The sequence below is a fragment of the Sardina pilchardus genome, chromosome 7 (genome assembly GCF_963854185.1).
Source record: "Sardina pilchardus chromosome 7, fSarPil1.1, whole genome shotgun sequence".
Taxonomy (NCBI): domain Eukaryota; kingdom Metazoa; phylum Chordata; class Actinopteri; order Clupeiformes; family Clupeidae; genus Sardina; species Sardina pilchardus.
Window position 1 is genome coordinate 7,789,982 of NC_085000.1, and position 21,943 is coordinate 7,811,924.

At 40.8% G+C, this 21,943-nt stretch overlaps 7 protein-coding genes across 9 annotated transcripts; 4 read left to right on the plus strand and 3 right to left on the minus strand.

Moving 5' to 3' along the window:
• Positions 1-224: 224 nt before the first annotated feature.
• On the plus strand, positions 225-2,889 carry LOC134087204 (transcription factor HES-5-like). Of its 2 annotated transcripts, none has more exons than XM_062540554.1 (2): positions 225-1,247; positions 1,366-2,889. In XM_062540554.1, exons 1-2 carry the CDS (start codon positions 1,185-1,187, stop codon positions 1,777-1,779), a joined length of 477 nt encoding a protein of 158 aa, XP_062396538.1. In that variant the 5' UTR covers positions 225-1,184; the 3' UTR covers positions 1,780-2,889. The 2 variants fall into 2 exon arrangements, with proteins under 2 accessions (XP_062396538.1, XP_062396537.1); XM_062540553.1 differs by having other exon boundaries at positions 1,363-2,888.
• Positions 2,890-3,819: 930 nt separating this feature from the next.
• Positions 3,820-5,208, plus strand: LOC134087205 (transcription factor HES-5-like). Of its 2 annotated transcripts, none has more exons than XM_062540556.1 (2): positions 3,820-4,027; positions 4,142-5,208. In XM_062540556.1, the coding sequence occupies exons 1-2, from the start codon at positions 3,824-3,826 to the stop codon at positions 4,556-4,558; spliced, it is 621 nt and encodes a 206-aa protein (XP_062396540.1). In that variant the 5' UTR covers positions 3,820-3,823; the 3' UTR covers positions 4,559-5,208. The 2 variants fall into 2 exon arrangements, with proteins under 2 accessions (XP_062396540.1, XP_062396541.1); XM_062540557.1 differs by having other exon boundaries at positions 4,145-5,208.
• A 1,997-nt stretch (positions 5,209-7,205) lies between these two features.
• Positions 7,206-7,824, minus strand: LOC134087207 (transcription factor HES-5-like). The gene is made up of 2 exons (XM_062540559.1): positions 7,762-7,824; positions 7,206-7,652 (listed from the first exon to the last, which is right to left on the minus strand). The coding sequence occupies exons 1-2, from the start codon at positions 7,822-7,824 to the stop codon at positions 7,236-7,238; spliced, it is 480 nt and encodes a 159-aa protein (XP_062396543.1). The 3' UTR covers positions 7,206-7,235.
• Positions 7,825-10,178: 2,354 nt separating this feature from the next.
• Positions 10,179-11,211, minus strand: LOC134087206 (transcription factor HES-5-like). The gene is made up of 3 exons (XM_062540558.1): positions 11,149-11,211; positions 10,821-11,035; positions 10,179-10,454 (listed from the first exon to the last, which is right to left on the minus strand). Exons 1-3 carry the CDS (start codon positions 11,209-11,211, stop codon positions 10,253-10,255), a joined length of 480 nt encoding a protein of 159 aa, XP_062396542.1. The 3' UTR covers positions 10,179-10,252.
• Positions 11,212-12,837: 1,626 nt separating this feature from the next.
• Positions 12,838-14,086, minus strand: LOC134088215 (transcription factor HES-5-like). Its single transcript, XM_062542128.1, has 2 exons — positions 14,024-14,086; positions 12,838-13,910 (listed from the first exon to the last, which is right to left on the minus strand). The coding sequence occupies exons 1-2, from the start codon at positions 14,084-14,086 to the stop codon at positions 13,494-13,496; spliced, it is 480 nt and encodes a 159-aa protein (XP_062398112.1). The 3' UTR covers positions 12,838-13,493.
• Positions 14,087-16,283: 2,197 nt separating this feature from the next.
• Positions 16,284-17,553, plus strand: LOC134088216 (transcription factor HES-5-like). The gene is made up of 2 exons (XM_062542129.1): positions 16,284-16,377; positions 16,490-17,553. The coding sequence occupies exons 1-2, from the start codon at positions 16,315-16,317 to the stop codon at positions 16,904-16,906; spliced, it is 480 nt and encodes a 159-aa protein (XP_062398113.1). The 5' UTR covers positions 16,284-16,314; the 3' UTR covers positions 16,907-17,553.
• A 1,696-nt stretch (positions 17,554-19,249) lies between these two features.
• Positions 19,250-19,872, plus strand: LOC134087208 (transcription factor HES-5-like). Its single transcript, XM_062540560.1, has 2 exons — positions 19,250-19,319; positions 19,431-19,872. Exons 1-2 carry the CDS (start codon positions 19,257-19,259, stop codon positions 19,845-19,847), a joined length of 480 nt encoding a protein of 159 aa, XP_062396544.1. The 5' UTR covers positions 19,250-19,256; the 3' UTR covers positions 19,848-19,872.
• The last annotated feature ends 2,071 nt before the right edge of the window (positions 19,873-21,943 follow it).

The following is a 21,943-nucleotide window of genomic DNA, read 5'->3' on the forward strand; positions in this document are numbered from 1 at the left end:
TGAGCTTTGTGTGACGGGGACACGCTTCCTTTGTGTGGCCGCCTCATTGTGGGCCGTGCTGAAGTGTGGGAAGGCGCTCGGGCCGGCCGCTCCCACGTTCGCCGGGAGCACGAGGAGCGTGTGACTGAGAGGCAGCCAGCCACCGACCCAGCGGCCAGCTGTGTGTCTGTGGGGCGAGGGGGGGTGGATTGTTCTGTGTGAGAAAGTGTGTGTGTGTGTGTGCTCGTGTGTGTGTACGTGTGTGTGAGAGAGAGGGAGAGAATGGAGAAAAAGTGTGTGTGTGTGTGTGTGTGTGTGTTTAGTTGGGTAGTGGAGTGTAAAGTTAAAGTGTGCTGAATCTTCTCTGACCCTGGTGAAGAGGAGGCAGGTCAGGGGTGCAGTCTGTACTGCTGAAACTCTAGAGGTATGACTTCACCAGTACCATTACAACAGTAGACAGTGCACCCATATAGTATAACCAACAGGCTAGTTTATGTCCAATCAAAGAATATCATTGTCATTATACAAAAATAATCAGCCATTCATATAATAATATAATTATTATTAATTATTATAACTATAATTATTATTATTATGATTGTTATTTGAGCAACTTTTTTTTAGTATTGATAATAATGGAATTAATATTATTGCTTAAATCAACCAATCACATATAAACCAACAGGACAAACTGGTAATGTTTACGAAATCACACACAAAAAAAGGTTCACCCCTCAACCATCAAGCACACAATTTGGCTGCCTTTTTTATGGATTCTCTTCAGACAGCCTCCGAGTCTACGGCCTGAGAAACCTGATCCTAGAAGTATCGAATAAACGTCCCCCCCTCGCCAGACAGGCAGCTCTGATCACTTTACGAGGTCAGCGGTTTCCCAGCTTCACAGGGCACCATGTGAAACATCCGACACCCCTCCTCCCGCCAGCCCCTCAAGGCCTCCACCTGCTCCCGCGGGACGAGCTGATTGTCCTCCAGGCACTAAGCCCTCACAATGAGCATGTGGCCGCTCACAGTCTTCTCAGTGGCCTGCCAAGCTCTCCCATTGGCTGCAGACTGTGAGAACCTCCAGCAAACCGAAGACCCACACATTCATATGGAGATCTGGGAGTATAAATAGGAGAAGGAGAGGAACAGTCAGCAGCAGAGCTCAAACTCCTCTTCAGAGAGACCACAGCAGAGATACAGCCATGGCACCTACTGTCACTGTACCCATGACCTACTCTTCTGAACATCTTACACTGAATAATAAGGTAAATACAACATCTTTGTACAGGAAAAATCTTAAATGATATAGTGTCTCTTCTTTACTTGAAACTCTTTGAATGTTGATCAGTATCTAATCTGGATCCTCTTTTGTCATTCCAGCAGAGAAAGCCTTTGGTGGAGAAACTGCGCAGAGATCGTATCAATAACAGCATTGAGCATCTCAAGACTCTACTGGGTCAGGAGTTCCTAAAGCAACATCCAGACTCCAAGCAGGAGAAAGCTGACATCCTGGAGATGACTGTCCACTTCCTGAAACACAAGCAGCAGCAGCATCCCTCCACCTGTTCAACCACAGCCAGTGAGGGCTACTCCAGGTGTATGCAGGACGCTGTCAACTTCCTGTCCCAGTGTGACGTGCAGACACAGTCCCAGAGAAGACTGCTGAGTCACTTCCTACACAAGCTGCCCACAGTGGACAAGAGCACCAGGGTCCAGCTTCAGCCCAGCTCTCCAGTCCACCACAGCAGCAGCAAACAGAAGACTTCAGGCTGCACTGCACTCTGGAGGCCCTGGTAGAGCCATGTGGACCCTTAATGTTGACCAACAGAATTCCTCTTGTCAGTCTGTGACTGACATGGACAGTAATTCTTACGATGTAGGGACTGTGTCCCTTATGTTCTACAGTTGTAGAAATAATATGACCTGCTTTCATGTATGGAAAGTCTATCATACAATAGAAAGTGACATTTTTGACAAGTTGTCAATTTTGTTTTTATTTTCTTAAAGCTCTTATTTTGGTGAAATGAAGAACACTGTATGTCTTTATAGACCATTTACCTAAATGTATAGGTCAGTCTGTGTGAGGTCCATACAACTATAACTTCTATGAAGCTATATGCATTTATCCAGAAGGATAGAGTGAATTGAACATACAGAGGAATATTGTTCTGTACTGTTCAGCACTATATCTCAGTTTTGTGAGATAGTTTGTTAATTTGAGATTACATGTGATTTCATGTGTTGATAATATGTCTTGCTATGTTGTAATAGCAGTATGTTCTCTTTTTGAGTTACACCATGTCCTACCCTCTCTATATTTTGAGAGTATTGTGTTTCATGTGGAAACATTTGCAAAGAAACTTTGTCAAAGTTCTTGATATTCAAGATTTCGGTAAATTATTGTATGAAATTTTAAAGCTTTAATTGCTTTTGGACAATAAATACGAATGACATATCAGAGAAAATGCTTCTTTTTATCTTTTTCCAATCAATTGTATTACACCCATACTGTGTAATAACCCAGATGTGATAAATTCCATTCATAAGCAGGAAGTAGTCAATAAGGGAGTGCCTTCACTATAACACATGTAGCCTACACATGACTGACATGAGGTCAGTGTCAGCATCAGGACAACAGTAGCAGGACCGTTTCTTATTTAAACAAACATTTATAAACAGTTTCCTCCCTTTTCTTCAATGTGTGAAATGCATAGCTTATAACATATTCAAATTCATCAATACTTTATGTTAAATATATAAAGTAGGTCTACAGACGTGGGAAAACACAAAGGTGTAATAGGTTTTGAGGTGAGGTGAACCAAGTATTTTATTTTTTGAGGTGCACAATGGAATTATCATAATGGAAAGTACATTATCTTGAACACAAATAGGTCAATTGTATACTAATAAAACACTCATCTGCTGCCTCAAGGTACAGTGGGCCTACTGTATTTTAATATGATCATTTTAATATACACTGACACTTAAGAGTGGTGAAATCTTAACATGTCTAATTGGGTCATTTTAATTTCATTAGATTCCCTTAGATGAAATGTTGCATTAGTGTTGCGTTAGCTTCAACACACTTGTTTGCGGTTGCAGCGATAAATTATGCTTTTGGATTCAAACATAACAGTAGAAAAAAATACTGCAAAATATTGGATGTTTTCAGGGATTTAAAGACCACTTATTATGTACGCAGTGGGCTCTTGTGACGTCGTTGACAGAGAGCTGCATTAGCATTTAACTAGGCACACGTCTATTGTCCAGGGAGTGCTTTATCTGTTAGTCTGAATGGGCAGAGTGTGGGAAAGCTCCTGAGAGAGCAGTCCCAGTCCCAGTGTCTTACACATCATAAACACACCAGAAGGCCTCTGTTTAGGGCAGCACATGTCTTGGGAAGGTGGCTTTAAAGTCAAGTTTTATTTTTATTTATTTTGGTGTGAAATTGTAAAGAAATTCTGATGATGTGATCTTGGGTCATTTACAGTTGTGTGTATTCCAAATATAATTCTAAATGAGTTTGTGTAATTAAACAAATGGGTGACAAACAGTCAATGACTCACTTCCAATATTTCTACAGTACTTAGCTTTTAGTGGCAGAAGCTCTGTCTTTCTTCTACAATTTTTGTGCCACTGTAATACACACATAACACAACACACACACACACACACACACACACACACACACACACACACACACACACACACACACACACACACTCCTCCACCCCTCCACCTGCTGCTCTAATCGCTGCCCATTGTCCCTTGAGACAAACTCTCTTCATTGGACATGTGGCAGGTCTCCATTGCTCATTGTCATCCCAGTCTCTCCCATTGGATGCAGACTGTGAGAACCTCCAGCAAACCCAAGACCCACACATTCATATGGAGATCTGGGAGTATAAATAGGAGAAGGAGAGGAACAGTCAGCAGCAGAGCTCAAGCTCCTCTTCAGAGAGACCACAGCAGAGATACAGCCATGGCACCTACTGTCACTGTACCCATGACCTACTCTTCTGAACATCTAACACTCAACAATAAGGTAAATAAGACATATTTGTACGGTACATTTATTTTAATTATATAGTGTCTCTTCTACTTGAAACTGTATGAATGCTGATCAGTATCTAATCTGAATCCTCTTTTGTCATTCCAGCAGAGAAAGCCTTTGGTGGAGAAACTGCGCAGAGATCGTATCAATAACAGCATTGAGCATCTCAAGACGCTACTGGGCCAGGAGTTCCTAAAGCAACATCCAGACTCCAAGCAGGAGAAAGCTGACATCCTGGAGATGACTGTCCACTTCCTGAAACACAAGCAGCAGCAGCATCCCTCCACCTGCTCAACCACAGCCAGTGAGGGCTACTCCAGGTGTATGCAGGACGCTGTCAACTTCCTGTCCCAGTGTGACGTGCAGACACAGTCCCAGAGAAGACTGCTGAGTCACTTCCTACACAAGCTGCCCACAGTGGACAAGAGCACCAGAGTCCAGCTTCAGCCCAGCTCTCCAGTCCGCCACAGCAGCAGCAAACAGAAGACTTCAGGCTGCACTGCACTCTGGAGGCCCTGGTAGAGCCACTTGGACTCTTAATGTTGACCAACAGAATTCCTCTTGTCAGTCTGTGACTGACATGGACAGTAATTCTAACGATGTAGGGACTGTGTTCCTTATGTTCTACAGTTGTAGAAATATGATAGACCACTTCCAATACTGGGAAGTTTGACAGGAAAAAATATGTGTTTCAATTTTAAAGTGCCTGACAAGATTCTTGTAATATGCTAAATTATTTTGGTAAGAAGGAGGGATTATGTTTGCACAAACTAGTTATAACCCACAGTTCTTATAACTTACTTTCCCTCTGTCAGGCATTATAACCTCTATGAAGTTATGCATTGATCCACAATGTTAAGAGAATATAATAATACACTATATCCAGTAGGATTCCAGACTATAACCTCTCTGTTTTTTGAGAGACATATAATATACATGTGTTTTCATGTGCTTAATTTCAATTGCTTTGTGAAGAACAATATGCACTCTGTTAAAGTATCTTACAGATACATTATCTTACTCAGTATGAAAGTATCTCACAGATACATTATCATACCCAGATTTTTGTCTAGATAACTTCTGTGAAGTTATTATCATACACTCAGACTGAGCTATACATGTGTTTTCATGTGTTTGAGTTCAATTGCTTTGTTAAAAGCACTATGCACTCTATTGAGTAACTTTATTTCCTCCCCTCTCGTGTTTGAGAGCAATGTGTTTCATTTTGAAACAAACTGTGTCAAGTGTCTTGATATTCAATACTGTTATACATTATTGATTTAAACTGAAGAGCTTTTGTTGCTTTTGGACAATAAATACAAAAGACAAATCACACAAAAAGTTATGTTCATCCATGTGTTCATAGCACATACCAAGTGCATAGTACATCATAGGTTGCACATCATTATCATTGAAACAGTCAAGCAGGGATTGGTCATCATGTGACATTTTGGGTCACACCTCAACCAGTGACACCTAAAACCACAGAAATGAATTAATCACACCCTTTTTTCAGTTTCATATCAGCAAAAATTACCATGCTAAATTGACCTAATAGGGTAGTTATAATATATGCAATAGTTTAACCTTTAGGATTTATCATTGCCCAACTATACAGTAGCGTGAGACAGACAATAGATTATTTTGGTTCAAGGAGCTACAGACAGTCTCCATAGATTTACTGGCCATGATCACAGCTGCTGAATACATCACCACAGGATGTCTTATGCACCTCACATCACATGTTGGACTCGAAAGACAGGTTCTCAATCTTTCCGAAGCTAGTCTTTTAATCATCATAAATTCCTGACACTTTTTATAAACTGTATTGAAACACTTTGGAAAGGAGCAAGGAGCTTTTCCAACATGATAACATTCTCTTTTGATGTGGCTAGCCTAATAATGATGAAGAAGGCAATGAAAGACACTTTACAGTACATGTAAACACATGCAATACATAAGAAAACACAAGGTACATGGACAAAGACGAAGAAAATAACATGACAAGAGTGTATTTGTGGTCATTGAAAATGGAAAAACTAGGTGAATTGATTGACAAGAACATGCACGTTTGAGGAGGTGAGGTTTGAGGGCCTGCTTGAGGGATGGTGGGGTGTTAGATTGTCTTTTTGAGGAGGGAGGGTGGAAGCTGTAACAGTCCTGTTGCTGACTGGACTGGAGCTTATTCCTGGTGGTCTTAAGGGTGTTTGCACCAGACCTGAGGTGACAGGTTGGGGTATGGTGGATGAGAAGTATTTTGAAATCAGATGACCTCAATCAGAAGGGATCACATCTCTTCATAGGATAGACAGTTAATACACATTTAATTGTGAAATGAATCACTGAAACATGATATGTGATTTGTTTTCTGTATTTATTGTCCAAAAGCAATATCATATCTCAAAGAATGTACCAACATCTTGAATATCAAGACATTTAAAAAACAATTGTTTCCAAAAGAAACATAATGGTACCAAATAGGCCTATAAGACATTTTGTAATCAAAATAGAGTAAAATGACAAAGAAATACAATAGTCACCACCTGACAACAGATGATTTTTAAAAAGTATCTTACAGATACATTATCTTACAATTTTAGACTTTTTCTGGATAACTTCTATGAAGTTATTGTCATACACTCGGACTGAGAAGAAGTGTTTACAATTGCATAATAAGTCTATAAGAAAATTGTTTAGTAAAAACAGAACATGTACATAAAAATTGTTTTCACTTCCTATCATGAAACAAATTCATTAATGGAAGTGGACTATTACATTTCTACAACTGTAGAACATAAGAGACACAGTCTCTACATCGTTAGAATTGCTGTCCATCTCAGTCACAGACTGACGATAGGAATTCTGTTGGTCAACATGAAGAGTCCACATGGCTCTAAAAATAACTGCTATGAGCAAAAAGAACAAACACATTTTCCATAAAAGAAAATTCTTAACTCTTGTCAGATTAATCTGACAAAATATATTGTATAATGGAAATAAAATGCTTGACAATATGCCAAACAAATACTTTTCTATACCATGAAACAGATTGTCCATCAATGAAAATGGTTTACAGTGTTTCAACAGTGGTAGAACATATCGTAAGGGACACGGTCCCTACATCATAGAATTACTGTCCATGTCAGTCACAGACTGACAAGAGGAATTCTGTTGGTCAACATTAAGAGTCCACATGGCTCTACCAGGGCCTCCAGAGTGCAGTGCAGCCTGAAGTCTTCTGTTTGCTGCTGCTGTGGCGGACTGGAGAGCTGGGCTGAAGCTGGACCCTGGTGCTCTTGTCCACTGTGGGCAGCTTGTGTAGGAAGTGACTCAGCAGTCTTCTCTGGGACTGTGTCTGCACGTCACACTGGGACAGGAAGTTGACAGCGTCCTGCATACACCTGGAGTAACCCTCACTGGCCGTGGTTGAGCAGGTGGAGGGATGCTGCTGCTGCTTGTGTTTCAGGAAGTGGACTGTCATCTCCAGGATGTCAGCTTTCTCCTGCTTGGAGTCTGGATGTTGCTTTAGGAACTCCTGACCCAGTAGCGTCTTGAGATGCTCAATGCTGTTGTTGATGCGATCTCTGCGCAGTTTCTCCACCAAAGGCTTTCTCTGCTGGAATGACAAAAGAGGATCCAGATTAGATACTGATCAATATTCAAAGAGTTTCAAGTAGAAGAGACACTATATAATTAAAAAAAAATGTCAAATATGTCGTATTTACCTTATTATTCAGTTGAAGATGTTCAGAAGAGTAGGTCATGGGTACAGTGACAGTAGGTGCCATGGCTGTATCTCTTCTGTGGTCTCTCTGAAGAGGAGTTGAGCTCTGCTGCTGACTGTTCCTCTCCTTCTCCTATTTATACTCCCAGACACTCCTCTCCATATGAATGTGTGGGTCTTGGGTTTGCTGGAGGTTCTCACAGTCTGCAGCCAATGGGAGAGACTGGGATGACAATGAGCAATGGAGACCTGCCACATGTCCAATGAAGTGTGTTTGTTTCAAAGGACAATCAGCAGCAGCAATTAGAGCAGCAGATGGAGGGGTGGAGGAGTGTGTGTGTGTGTGTGTGTGTGTGTGTGTGTGTGTGTGTGTGTGTGTGTGTGTGTGTGTGTGTGTGTGTGTTTGTGTGTGTGTGTATGTGTGTGTGTGTGTGTGTGTGTGTGTGTGTAGGTGTGTGTGTGTGTGTGTGTGTGTGTGTTGTGTGTACAGATAATGTACAGACACTGTAGTAGAAGGAAAGTTGCAGTACAGAAGTTAAAGCACAAGTATCGTAAATTCTGTAATTGTGAGCCATTCAGTGATTAGCACCACATTAAATGCATCTTCAAACCATCTAAAGATCAGATTTGGAATAGAGTGACTGAAAAAAATATTATGTCCTCCCCAAAAATATATACAAATAAAATACTGATCAATTTGACAATCTCTGTAAATTCTCTGTATCGGAAATATATGTACAAATGTTGTACACAGTTTATCAAAGCCACCTTCCCAAGACATGTGCTGCCCTAAACAGAGGCCTTCTGGTGTGTTTATGATGTGTAAGACACTGGGACTGGGACTGCTCTCTCAGGAGCTTTCCCACACTCTACCCATTCAGACTAACAGATAAAGCACTCCCTGGACAATAGACGTGTGCCTAGTTAAATGCTAATGCAGCTCTCTGTCAACGACGTCACGAGAGCCCACTGCGTACAGAAGGAGTAATGAGTGGCGATTAATCGCTCACAACACACCCAAATATTTCCCTGTGATTTCCTCATCATGTGACACTTGAAGTGAAATAACACAGTTGACGTCTGACAACACAGACTGCAAAGCTCAAATTAATAGAACTGAATTTGAATGACATTCCAGAGAACAAATATGTATTAATGAAATGGGAAATGGTAATTTTCCACCCATCAAATACTCTTTATTCATAATCATTCAATGTACAGTAAGATAAGACAGCGAATGAGATTTTTATAAGAACTTAGTGGACCTTCGTCAGTTTCAGGATTTGCTGTTTATGATGTTCTATTGGAAAAATAACTCAATGTATTGTCTACTTTTAAAAGTGATGTCATTAGTTCACTCAAAACCTTTGACTTATTAGTCCACTCTACTCTGTGTCATATTCATCTTAATTGACTGATTGGTCAGATGTTATTTGTAAACATGAAAGAAATGATGAGCTCTTGAATCATTGAAATGACAGTAAAAGCTTAAGTTGTATGAATTTCAGTTTTACAGTCATTCCGTCATGTTGCCAATGTAAGATGTCCAAATATTTGATGTTTACATGAAGTTGCTGTGATGTAACTTCGATATTAGACATTAAAGGAGGTGTATGTGTGCACTAAAAAATGCAATGTTTCAAAAGTGGTAGAATATATCGTAGGGGACACTACATGATAAGAATTACTGTCCATGTCAGTCACAGTCTGAGAACGTGTGAGTGTGAATGCAAATTAGAATGTGTATCCAGTCATAAAGTAAGGTGTAATGCTCAGTTTCAAAGTAATTGTGAAATTATTCATTGAGGCAGTTTTTATGATTTGTCTGTCATATTTATTGTCAAAAGCCAATAAAGCTTTTCTGATTTCAATTAATAAAGTACCACAATCTTGAATATCAAGAAATTTGACAAAATATCTTCTTGCAAAAGTTTCCAAAAGAAACACAGTACTCTCAAATAGAGAGGGTAGGATACATTGAAACTCAAATAAAACATGCTGCCAATAATTCAGCAAATAACATATATACATGACATGAAAACACATGCAATATCTTAAATGTCTCAAACAACTGAGAAGTTATATTCTTGAATCCTATCAAATATAGTGCACATTGTCGTACTCAAGCTCTCTCGAATATTGTGTTTAAATCCTTAGCTTCATAGAAGTTAGAAATAAAGTGCTTCAACACACTAGTGTGACCTTTAACATCAGGTCTGTAGAAGTGTGGTCCATAAAGGACTTACATAATGTATCATTTAGTCCACAAAAGAAGCTTTTCAAATAAAAGTATTTTTGGACATTTCAAATCTCTAGTTTGTCATATAAACCTCAGCTTTTTTCTAACTTTCCATACATGAAAGCAGGTCATAATGTTTCTACAACTGTAGAACATAAGGGACACAGTCCCTACATCGTTAGAATTACTGTCCATGTCAGTCACAGACTGACAAGAGGAATTCTGTTGGTCAACATTATGGGTCCACATGGCTCTACCAGGGCCTCCAGAGTGCAGTGCAGCCTGAAGTCTTCTGTTTGCTGCTGCTGTGGCGGACTGGAGAGCTGGGCTGAAGCTGGACCCTGGTGCTCTTGTCCACTGTGGGCAGCTTGTGTAGGAAGTGACTCAGCAGTCTTCTCTGGGACTGTGTCTGCACCTCACACTGGGACAGGAAGTTGACAGCGTCCTGCATACACCTAGCCTGATTACCATCGACTTTCAAAGGCTCTGCGAGACTTTAGTCTGACCAACAGCCTGTGCTAACACGGTTTCTTGCCAGCGCTGGTTGACCCGCCTCCTTTAAGTGCCTCGGTTTGCTACTGGTAGATGTCAGAAAGCGGATTGCCGAGTTTAAACCAATAACAACACTCTTTCCGCTGCCTTGAACACGCCTCTACCCAGAGCCGTTGGAGCTGCTCAAAGTTGATTGGTTCTCGACCAAAGGGGGCAGTTCCGCAGATTTCGGGAACTCAGAAATCCTTCTCAATGAGCAGTTGACCAGACCAGCAGCAAAAGCCTGAAGGCGTTGCGTCACTGGGAGGGCGTGCCAGGCTAGCATACACCTGGAGTAGCCCTCACTGGCTGTGGTTGAGCAGGTGGAGGGATGCTGCTGCTGCTTGTGTTTCAGGAAGTGGACAGTCATCTCCAGGATGTCAGCTTTCTCCTGCTTGGAGTCTGGATGTTGCTTTAGGAACTCCTGGCCCAGTAAAGTCTTGAGATGCTCAATGCTGTTGTTGATGCGATCTCTGCGCAGTTTCTCCACCAAAGGCTTTCTCTGCTGGAATGACAAAAGAGGATCCAGATTAGATACTGATCAACATTCAAAGAGTTTCAAGTAAAAGAGACACTATATCATTTAAGATTTTTCCTGTGCAAATATATCGTATTTACCTTATTGATGAGTGTTAGATGTTCAGAAGAGTAGGTCATGGGTACAGTGACAGTAGGTGCCATGGCTGTATCTCTGCTGTGGTCTCTCTGAAGAGGAGCTTGAGCTCTGCTGCTGACTGTTCCTCTCCTTCTACTATTTATACTCCCAGATCTCCATATGAATGTGTGGGTCTTGGGTTTGTTGGAGGTTCTCACAGTCTGCAGCCAATGGGAGAGACTGGGATGACAATGAGCAATGGAGACCTGCCACATGTCCAATGAAGTGAGTTTGTCTCAAGGGACAACGGGCAGCGATTAGAGCAGCAGGTGGAGGGGTGTGTGTGTGTGTGTGTGTGTGTGTGTGTGTGTGTGTGTGTGTGTTTACAGATACTGTACAGACACTGTAGTAGAAAGAAAGAGCTTGCAGTACAGAAGTTAAAGCACAAATATCGTAAATTCTGTATTGCGAGCCATTCAGTGATTAGCACCACATTAAATGCATCTTCAAACCAACTAAAGATCAGATTTAGAATAGAGTGACTGAATTATTATGCCCTCCTCAAAAATATATACAAATAAAATACTGATCAATTTGGACAATTTCTGTAATTTCTCTGCATCGGAAATACATGTACAAGTGTTATACACAGTTTATCAAAGCCACCTTCCCAAGACAAGTGCTGCCCTAAACAGAGGCCTTCTGGTGTGTTTATGATGTGTAAGACACTGGGACTGGGACTGCTCTCTCAGGAGCTTTCCCACACTCTGCCCATTCAGACTAACAGATAAAGCACTCCCTGGACAATAGACGTGTGCCTAGTTAAATGCTAATGCAGCTCTCTGTCAACGACGTCACGAGAGCCCACTGCGTACAGAAGGAGTAATGAGTGCCGATTAATCGCCTACAACACACCCAAATATTTCCCTGTGCTTTCCTCATCATGTGACACTTGAAGTGAAATAACACAGTTGACGTCTGACAACACAGACTGCAAAGCTCAAATGAATAGAACTAAATTTGAAAGACATTCCAGAGAACAAATATGTATTAATGAAATGGGAAATGGACATTCTCTACCCATCAAAGACTCTTTATTCATAATCATTCAATGTACAGTACAGTAACGTAACATAAGACAGTGAATGAGATTTTTGTAAGAACTTACAGCGGACCTTCGTCAGTTTCAGGATTTGCTGTGTATTATTTCTATTGAATAAATAACTCAATTTATACTTTTAAAAGTTATGTCATTAGTTCACCTAAAACCTTTGACTTATTTGTCCACCCTACTCTGTCGTTTATTCATCTTAGCTGATTGATTGGTCTGATGTTTTTAATAAACTTGGAAGAAAGAAATTATGTGCTCCTTAATCATTGAAATGACAGTAAAAGCTTAAGTTATATGAATTTCAGTTTTATGGTAATTCGGTCATGTTGCCAATGTAAAATATCCAAATATTTCATGTTTGCATGAAGTTGCTGTGATGTAACTTCTACATTACCGGAGGTGTATGGGTGAACTAAAATAAAATACAATGTTTCAACAGTGAATAGGGGGCACTACATGATAGGAATTACTGTCCATGACAGACTGAGAATGTGTGAATTCTCTTTATCCAGTCATAAATCATTAAGGTGTCATGCTCAGCTTTAAAGCAATTGTGAAATGATTCATTGAGGCAGTTTGTATGATTTGTCTGTCATATTTATTGTCAAAAGCCAACAAAGCTTTTTCCGATCCCAATTAATAAAGTACCAAAATCTTGAATATCAAGAAATTTGACAAAATATCTTTTTGCAAAAGTTTCCAAAAGAAACACAGTACTCTCAAATAGAGAGGGTAGGATACATTGAAACTCAAATAAAACATGCTGCCAATAATTCAGCAAATAACATATATACATCACATGAAAACACATGCAATATCTTAAATGTCTCAAACAACTGAGAAGTTATATTCTTGAATCCTATTAAATATAGTGCACATTGTCGTACTCAAGCTCTCTCGAATATTGTGTTTAAATCCTTAGCTTCATAGAAGTTAGAAATAAAGTGTTTCAACACACTGAAGTGACCTTTAACAACAGGTCTGTAGAAGTGTGGTCCATAAAAGACTTACACAATTTATCATTTAGTCCACAAAAGAAGCTTTTCAAATAAAAGTCTTGTTGGACATTTCAAATCTCTAGTTTGTCATATAAACCTCAGATTTTTTCTGACTTTCCATACATGAAAGCAGGTCATAATGTTTCTACAACTGTAGAACATAAGGGACACAGTCCCTACATCGTTAGAATTACTGTCCATGTCAGTCACAGACTGACAAGAGGAATTCTGTTGGTCAACATTAAGAGTCCACATGGCTCTACCAGGGCCTCCAGAGTGCAGTGCAGCCTGAAGTCTTCTGTTTGCTGCTGCTGTGGCGGACTGGAGAGCTGGGCTGAAGCTGGACTCTGGTGCTCTTGTCCACTGTGGGCAGCTTGTGTAGGAAGTGACTCAGCAGTCTTCTCTGGGACTGGTTCTGCACCTCACACTGGGACAGGAAGTTGACAGCGTCCTGCATACACCTGGAGTAGCCCTCACTGGCTGTGGTTGAGCAGGTGGAGGGATGCTGCTGCTGCTTGTGTTTCAGGAAGTGGACAGTCATCTCCAGGATGTCAGCTTTCTCCTGCTTGGAGTCTGGATGTTTCTTTAGGAACTCCTGACCCAGCAGAGTCTTGAGATGCTCAATGCTGTTATTGATACGATCTCTGCGCAGTTTCTCCACCAAAGGCTTTCTCTGCTGGAATGACAAAAGGGACAGTTTAGATACTGATCAGCATTCAAAGAGCTTCAAGTAAAGAAGAGACACTATATAATTTAAGATTTTTTTCTGTACAAATATGTTGTATTTACCTTATTATTCAGTTGAGGATGTTCAGAAGAGTAGGTCATGGGTACAGTGACAGTAGGTGCCATGGCTGTATCTCTCTGCTGTGGTCTCTCTGAAGAGGAGCTTGAGCTCTGCTACTGACTGTTCCTCTCCTTCTCCTATTTATACTCCCAGATCTCCATATGAATGTGTGGGTCTTGGGTTTGCTGGAGGTTCTCACAGTCTGCAGCCAATGGGAGAGACTGGGATGACAATGAGCAATGGAGACCTGCCACATGTCCAATGAAGTGAGTTTGTCTCAAGGGACAACGGGCAGCGATTAGAGCAGCAGGTGGAGGGGTGTGTGTGTGTGTGTGTGTGTGTGTGTGTGTGTGTGTGTGTGTGTGTCTGTGTGTCTGTGTGTGTGTGTGTGTGTGTGTGTGTGTGTGTGTGTGTGTGTGTGTGTGTGTGTGTGTGTGTGTGTGTCTGTGTGTGTGTGTGTGTGTGTGTGTGTGTGTGTGTGTGTGTGTGTGTGTGTGTGTGGTGCTATGTGTTTACAGATACTGTGCAGACACTGTAGTAGAAAGAAAGAGCTTGCAGTGCAGAAGTTAAAGCACAAATATCGTAAATTCTGTATTGTGAGCCATTCAGTGATTAGCATTAAATGCATCTTCAAACCAACTAAAGATCAGATTTGGAAAATAATTACTAAATAATTATTATGCCCTCCACAAAAATATATACAAATAAAATACTGATACATTTGGACAATTTCTGTAATTTCTCTATCGGAAATATATGTACAAATGTTGTACACAGTTTCTCAAAGCCATCTTCCCAAGACATGTGCTGCCCTAAACAGACGCCTTCTGGTGTGTTTATGATGTGTAAGACACTGGGACTGGGACTGCTCTCTCAGGAGCTTTCCCACACTCTACCCATTCAGACTAACAGATAAAGCACTCCCTGGACAATAGACGTGTGCCTAGTTAAATGCTAATGCAGCTCTCTGTCAACGACGTCACGAGAGCCCACTGCGTACAGAAGGGGTAATGAGTGGCGATCAGTCCCCAAAACACACCCAAATATTTAGTCATCATTACTTTACATGTAGAATTTACAAAGAGAATTAGCAACTAGGACAACCCCCCCACCCTACCACCACCATCACCACCACTGAACTGCTACTCTCTTCTGCACCATGCAATTACCAACAGTATTGTTGAAAGTCATCTCATCTTATTATATCTAATGGATGTAATGATTTGGAGTTTACCACAAAAGCTTTTGGAGTACAAAAAAGGCATTTCCACCATGTTTCTGAGCTTGTGCTTCACAAGAGAGGACCGATCATGTACAGTACAGAGTGGGAGGTTTCACCAGAACACACACGAGGCTGTTTGTTGTTTTTATTTTGATGCAGCAAAATAGACATTTTGATGGGTTATTCCATCTTCATCGGAGTCCATGAGGCTATGGTGTGTTTACATCAAACTTGATTACACACTCCTTAAGATGTTTAGGATTTTCCTATTCTGGCACAGCTTGACTTGTTTATTTACTAGTCATCACTGTAAACACCACTTATTACCCTCTCTGAACGCAGGGGGCTCTCGTGAGGTTATTGGCTTTAGGGCTGAATTAGCATTTAACTAGGCACACGTCTATTGTCAAGGGAGTGCTTTATCTGTTAGTCTGAATGGGTAGAGTGTGGGAAAGCTCCTGAGAGAGCAGTCCCAGTCCCAGTGTCTTACACATCATAAACACACCAGAAGGCCTCTGTTTAGGGCAGCACATGCCATAAAAGAGAAAGTCTTTGATGTTAGAGAGCAAGCTGTCACATTTGAACTTGCAGTCCAAGTAAAGTGAACATTCGCACTGAATGTATATCTGAGAGGCATTTTCACAAACATTTTGTGCACAATCATTCAACTCAATTGAATTGATCAATATGCTTCATTTGCTTATGAAAATGGTGAGAAATATTAAATATGTCAGCAGTCTATGCAGTATGTAATTCACACTGTAAATTCTACAATTACAGTACCCCCCCCCCCCCCACACACACACACACACACACACACCCCTCCACCTGCTGCTCTAATCGCTGCCCGTTGTCCCTTGAGACAAACTCACTTCATTGGACATGTGGCAGGTCTCCATTGCTCATTGTCATCCCACTCTCTCCCATTGGCTGCAGACTGTGAGAACCTCCAGCAAACCCAAGACCCACACATTCATATGGAGATCTGGGAGTATAAATAGGAGAAGGAGAGGAACAGTCAGCAGCAGAGCTCAAGCTCCTCTTCAGAGAGACCACAGCAGAGATACAGCCATGGCACCTACTGTCACTGTACCCATGACCTACTCTTCTGAACATCTAACACTCAACAATAAGGTAAATACGACATATGTGTACAGGAAAAAAAATAATGATATAGTGTCTCTTCTACTTGAAACTGTATGAATGTTGATCAGTATCTAATCTGGATCCTCTTTTGTCATTCCAGCAGAGAAAGCCTTTGGTGGAGAAACTGCGCAGAGATCGTATCAATAACAGCATTGAGCATCTCAAGACTCTACTGGGCCAGGAGTTCCTAAAGCAACATCCAGACTCCAAGCAGGAGAAAGCTGACATCCTGGAGATGACTGTCCACTTCCTGAAACACAAGCAGCAGCAGCATCCCTCCACCTGCTCAACCACAGCCAGTGAGGGCTACTCCAGGTGTATGCAGGACGCTGTCAACTTCCTGTCCCAGTGTGAGGTGCAGACACAGTCCCAGAGAAGACTGCTGAGTCACTTCCTACACAAGCTGTCCACAGTGGACAAGAGCACCAGAGTCCAGCTTCAGCCCAGCTCTCCAGTCCGCCACAGCAGCAGCAAACAGAAGACTTCAGGCTGCACTGCACTCTGGAGGCCCTGGTAGAGCCATGTGGACCCTTAATGTTGACCAACAGAATTCCTCTTGTCAGTCTGTGACTGACATGGACAGTAATTCTAACGATGTAGGGACTGTGTCCCTTATGTTCTACAGTTGTAGAAACATTATGACCTGCTTTCATGTATGGAAAGTTAGAAAAAATCTGAGGTTTATATGACAAACTAGAGATTTGAAATGTCCAACAAGACTTTTATTTGAAAAGCTTCTTTTGTGGACTAAATGATACATTGTGTAAGTCTTTTATGGACCACACTTCTACAGACCTGATGTTAAAGGTCACACTAGTGTGTTGAAGCACTTTATTTCTAACTTCTATGAAGCTAAGGATTTAAACACAATATTCGAGAGAGCTTGAATACGACAATGTGCACTATATTTGATAGGATTCAAGAATATAACTTCTCAGTTGTTTGAGACATTTAAGATATTGCATGTGTTTTCATGTGATGTATATATGTTATTTGCTGAATTATTGGCAGCATGTTTTATTTGAGTTTCAATGTATCCTACCCTCTCTATTTGAGAGTACTGTGTTTCTTTTGGAAACTTTTGCAAGAAGATATTTTGTCAAATTTCTTGATATTCAAGATTGTGGTACTTTATTAATTGAAATCAGAAAAGCTTTATTGGCTTTTGACAATAAATATGACAGACAAATCATAAAAACTGCCTCAATGAATCATTTCACAGTTACTTTGAAACTGAGCATTACACCTTACTTTATGACTGGATACACATTCTCATTCACATTCACACTCACACGTTCTCAGACTGTGACTGACATGGACAGTAATTCTTATCATGTAGTGTCCCCTACGATATATTCTACCACTTTTGAAACATTGCATTTTTTAGTGCACACATACACCTCCTTTAATGTCTAATATCGAAGTTACATCACAGCAACTTCATGTAAACATCAAATATTTGGACATCTTACATTGGCAACATGACGGAATGACTGTAAAACTGAAATTCATACAACTTAAGCTTTTACTGTCATTTCAATGATTCAAGAGCTCATCATTTCTTTCATGTTTACTAATAACATCTGACCAATCAGTCAATTAAGATGAATATGACAGAGTAGAGTGGACTAATAAGTCAAAGGTTTTGAGTGAACTAATGACATCACTTTTAAAAGTAGACAATACATTGAGTTATTTTTCCAATAGAACATCATAAACAGTAAATCCTGAAACTGACGAAGGTCCACTAAGTTCTTATAAAAATCTCATTTGCTGTCTTATCTTACTGTACATTGAATGATTATGAATAAAGAGTATTTGATGGGTGGAAAATGTCCATTTCCCATTTCATTAATACATATTTGTTCTCTGGAATGTCATTCAATTTCAGTTCTATTCATTTGAGCTTTGCAGTCTGTGTTGTCAGACGTCAACTGTTTTATTTCACTTCAAGTGTCACATGATGAGGAAATCACAGGGAAATATTTGGGTGTGTTGTGAGCGATTAATCGCCACTCATCACTCCTTCTGTACGAAGTGGGCTCTCGTGACGTCGTTGACAGAGAGCTGCATTAGCATTTAACTAGGCACACGTCTATTGTCCAGGGAGTGCTTTATCTGTTAGTCTGAATAGGTAGAGTGTGGGAAAGCTCCTGAGAGAGCAGTCCCAGTCCCAGTGTCTTACACATCATAAACACACCAGAAGGCCTCTGTTTAGGGCAGCACATGTCTTGAAGGCGACTTTCATATAAAAGCTAAGTGTACTATTATTCTACAAATAGTGTGGTATGGATATTCTAACCATTTAGTGTTTGGAATACTTTAGCAGTTAAGCATCAGGAATATTGTACTTACAGGCTGAAGAACTGAAAGGCTTACTGTATCAAAAATGAACCAACCCCCTAATTGAGCATGTATAATCTTATCCAAATTGTTCTAAAACATTATTTTCATATGCATGTGAATTGAAATGCATCTAGCAAAATATATCATTTGTATAAACACTGCAACCTAGTTCTTTAATATACAGTGTCTGCTCTTCCATGTAATGTACACACACACACACACACACACACACACACACACACACACAGACACACACTCCTCCACCCCTCCACCTGCTGCTCTAATCGCTGCCCATTGCCCCTTGAGACAAACTCACTTCATTGGACATGTGGCAGGTCTCCATTGCTCATTGTCATCCCAGTCTCTCCCATTGGCTGCAGACTGTGAGAACCTCCAACAAACCCAAGACCCACACATTCATATGGAGAGGAGTGTCTGGGAGTATAAATAGGAGAAGGAGAGGAACAGTCAGCAGCAGAGCTCAAGCTCCTCTTCAGAGAGACCACAGCAGAGATACAGCCATGGCACCTACTGTCACTGTACCCATGACCTACTCTTCTGAACATCTTCAACTGAATAATAAGGTAAATACAACATCTTTGTACAGGAAAAATCTTTATTATATAGTGTCTCTTCTTTACTTGAAGCTCTTTGAATGCTGATCAGTATCTAAACTGTCTCTTTTGTCATTCCAGCAGAGAAAGCCTTTGGTGGAGAAACTGCGCAGAGATCGCATCAACAACAGCATTGAGCATCTCAAGACTCTACTGGGCCAGGAGTTCCTAAAGCAACATCCAGACACCAAGCAGGAGAAAGCTGACATCCTGGAGATGACTGTCCACTTCCTGAAACACAAGCAGCAGCAGCATCCCTCCACCTGCTCAACCACAGCCAGTGAGGGCTACTCCAGGTGTATGCAGGACGCTGTCAACTTCCTGTCCCAGTGTGAGGTGCAGACACAGTCCCAGAGAAGACTGCTGAGTCACTTCCTACACAAGCTGCCCACAGTGGACAAGAGCACCAAGGTCCAGCTTCAGCCCAGCTCTCCAGTCCGCCACAGCAGCAGCAAACAGAAGACTTCAGGCTGCACTGCACTCTGGAGGCCCTGGTAGAGCCATGTGGACCCTTAATGTTGACCAACAGAATTTAGTGTGCCATTCTAAGAATGGTGCCAGAAATTCTCTTAAAATCTTTTGTATTCAAAAGACACTGCACTTGCCTGTTTACCAAGAAGCGTTGGCAATATTTGCTAGTGCAATCTTGGAGAGGAAATCTTCCATGATATTGAGTTTGCTTGTTTTTGAAGCCTTTTCACTGAAAATATCACATAATTTCATTCCATTAGGAATGCATTCATAGTTAACTATGATGATTATATAACCCACATTGGGTTGCTATACTCTCTAGCATATGGTAGGCTGTTATGTCCTCACAATGTCAAATTATAGCCACATTTTATTCTGTGAATATTATATATTTCATGCATTTTTGGATGGAATACCCTGAAGGGGTAAAATACAGTGTCTTTGAGTCATACATTGTATGCAAGTTATACTGTATAATACAGCATATGTGTACATTATACATCTGTTGCATAGCTATCACTGTGCCTTGTGAAAAATAAAATATGCACTTAAATGAAAAAAAATGGATTCCTGGCTTTTGACTTCAAATAAGTAGTAATGATACATACTGTAGTTATCATTTCAATAACTATTTGATCACTGATTAATGTTTATGGTCCCACCATCTAATGTATTCAAATAATCTAGACATTGGTCTGTCTGGCTGAATTATATTCCATGCGTCTTTATGACTAATGGGTATTAATCATATGAATCTAGTAGGCTAAAGAAAAACAATCCTGTTTATTATAGTTATGCACTTGCAATGCATGACATAAAACAGTAACGTAATTTCCCAACTATTAGCCGCAGATTATATATTGATTTTGCACAATTTCTTCAAGGTTAATACACTGGGACATTTAATATTAATATGGTTTTGTTTCTTCTAACTTAGAAATGACAAATAATGATATTATGCAAATAATTCAAATGTGCATTACTTGTTTAGATTGGTGTGCATAATATCAGTTTAATCATCCCTCCTCATCTAGGCCAAGTCTGCCAGACTGCTGGAGAATATTACATAACTTTGCCTTAACACCTCAGTGCATCAGTATCTATCTCTACATTCACAGACTGGTGAATGTTGAGAATCCCCTGTGAACATTTGAGATCCAGATGGCTGTACAATATAGGGCTACCCCCTCTAACAGTGAGGGATCAAATACAATGGCTAACGTGATGTGTAACAAGACACACTTCCATTGTTCCCTTATTGGGGACAGCAAATGAACAGACTGTGGGAAACAGGAGAATCCACTCACAGAGACAGCATGGGAACCTTGCATGCTCACAAAAAAGTGGTAGGCTACCAGAGAGGTTCCCACACTTAACTGTGGGTGGTTCATTTTACACCTCACACAATGACAAGGCTGTCATCTAAATGGGGACAACTCCAGGCAAACTGTGAAAGCCTGTTGTGGCAGACATAAACACACAACAAGGTCTAAGATAGTAGTGTAATAAAGTCCCTTCAGTGTCCCTTTACGTTTCTAAAATATGTTCAGTTCAGCACACTTACGCAGCCTCATGAAACACCAAGAAGAAAAAACATATTATGGGGTTTCATTCTTTTTAACGGAACTAACAACCTTTTTAAAAATAATATCAGTTGGAAGTAAGTGGCAAAATTTGTAGAATTGACACATCTGTGACATTCCGTCACCGTGGTGCTCTCACATCCATGCTCCATGCGCAGTAACTGAAATATAGCAGTTTTGTCTCACAAAACTTTCGAGCACAAAAGAAAATGGGATTCCACCACACTTTGGCATCTAGGCCTATTGTTAACCAGGACCTTTGTGTGAGGACCAGTGTGCCTTGTAACCATGGTTTGCGCAACTTCTGTCCACCTGTGGCTGCGAGGAGAAAGACGTTTTCCCACACTCACTCGCCAACCACCCAGAATGGTGCAAGAGACAATAGCCGACATCAGTCAAGCCGATGACCCTTCAATAATGGAGACTGCGTGTCTACGGGGCGTGTGAGCGAAGTGTGTGAGGCAGGCGCGACCATAGGGACACGACCGTGTGAACGGCAGCCGTAGGAAGAATGTGAAGAAAAGAAGTGGAGGGGGGTAG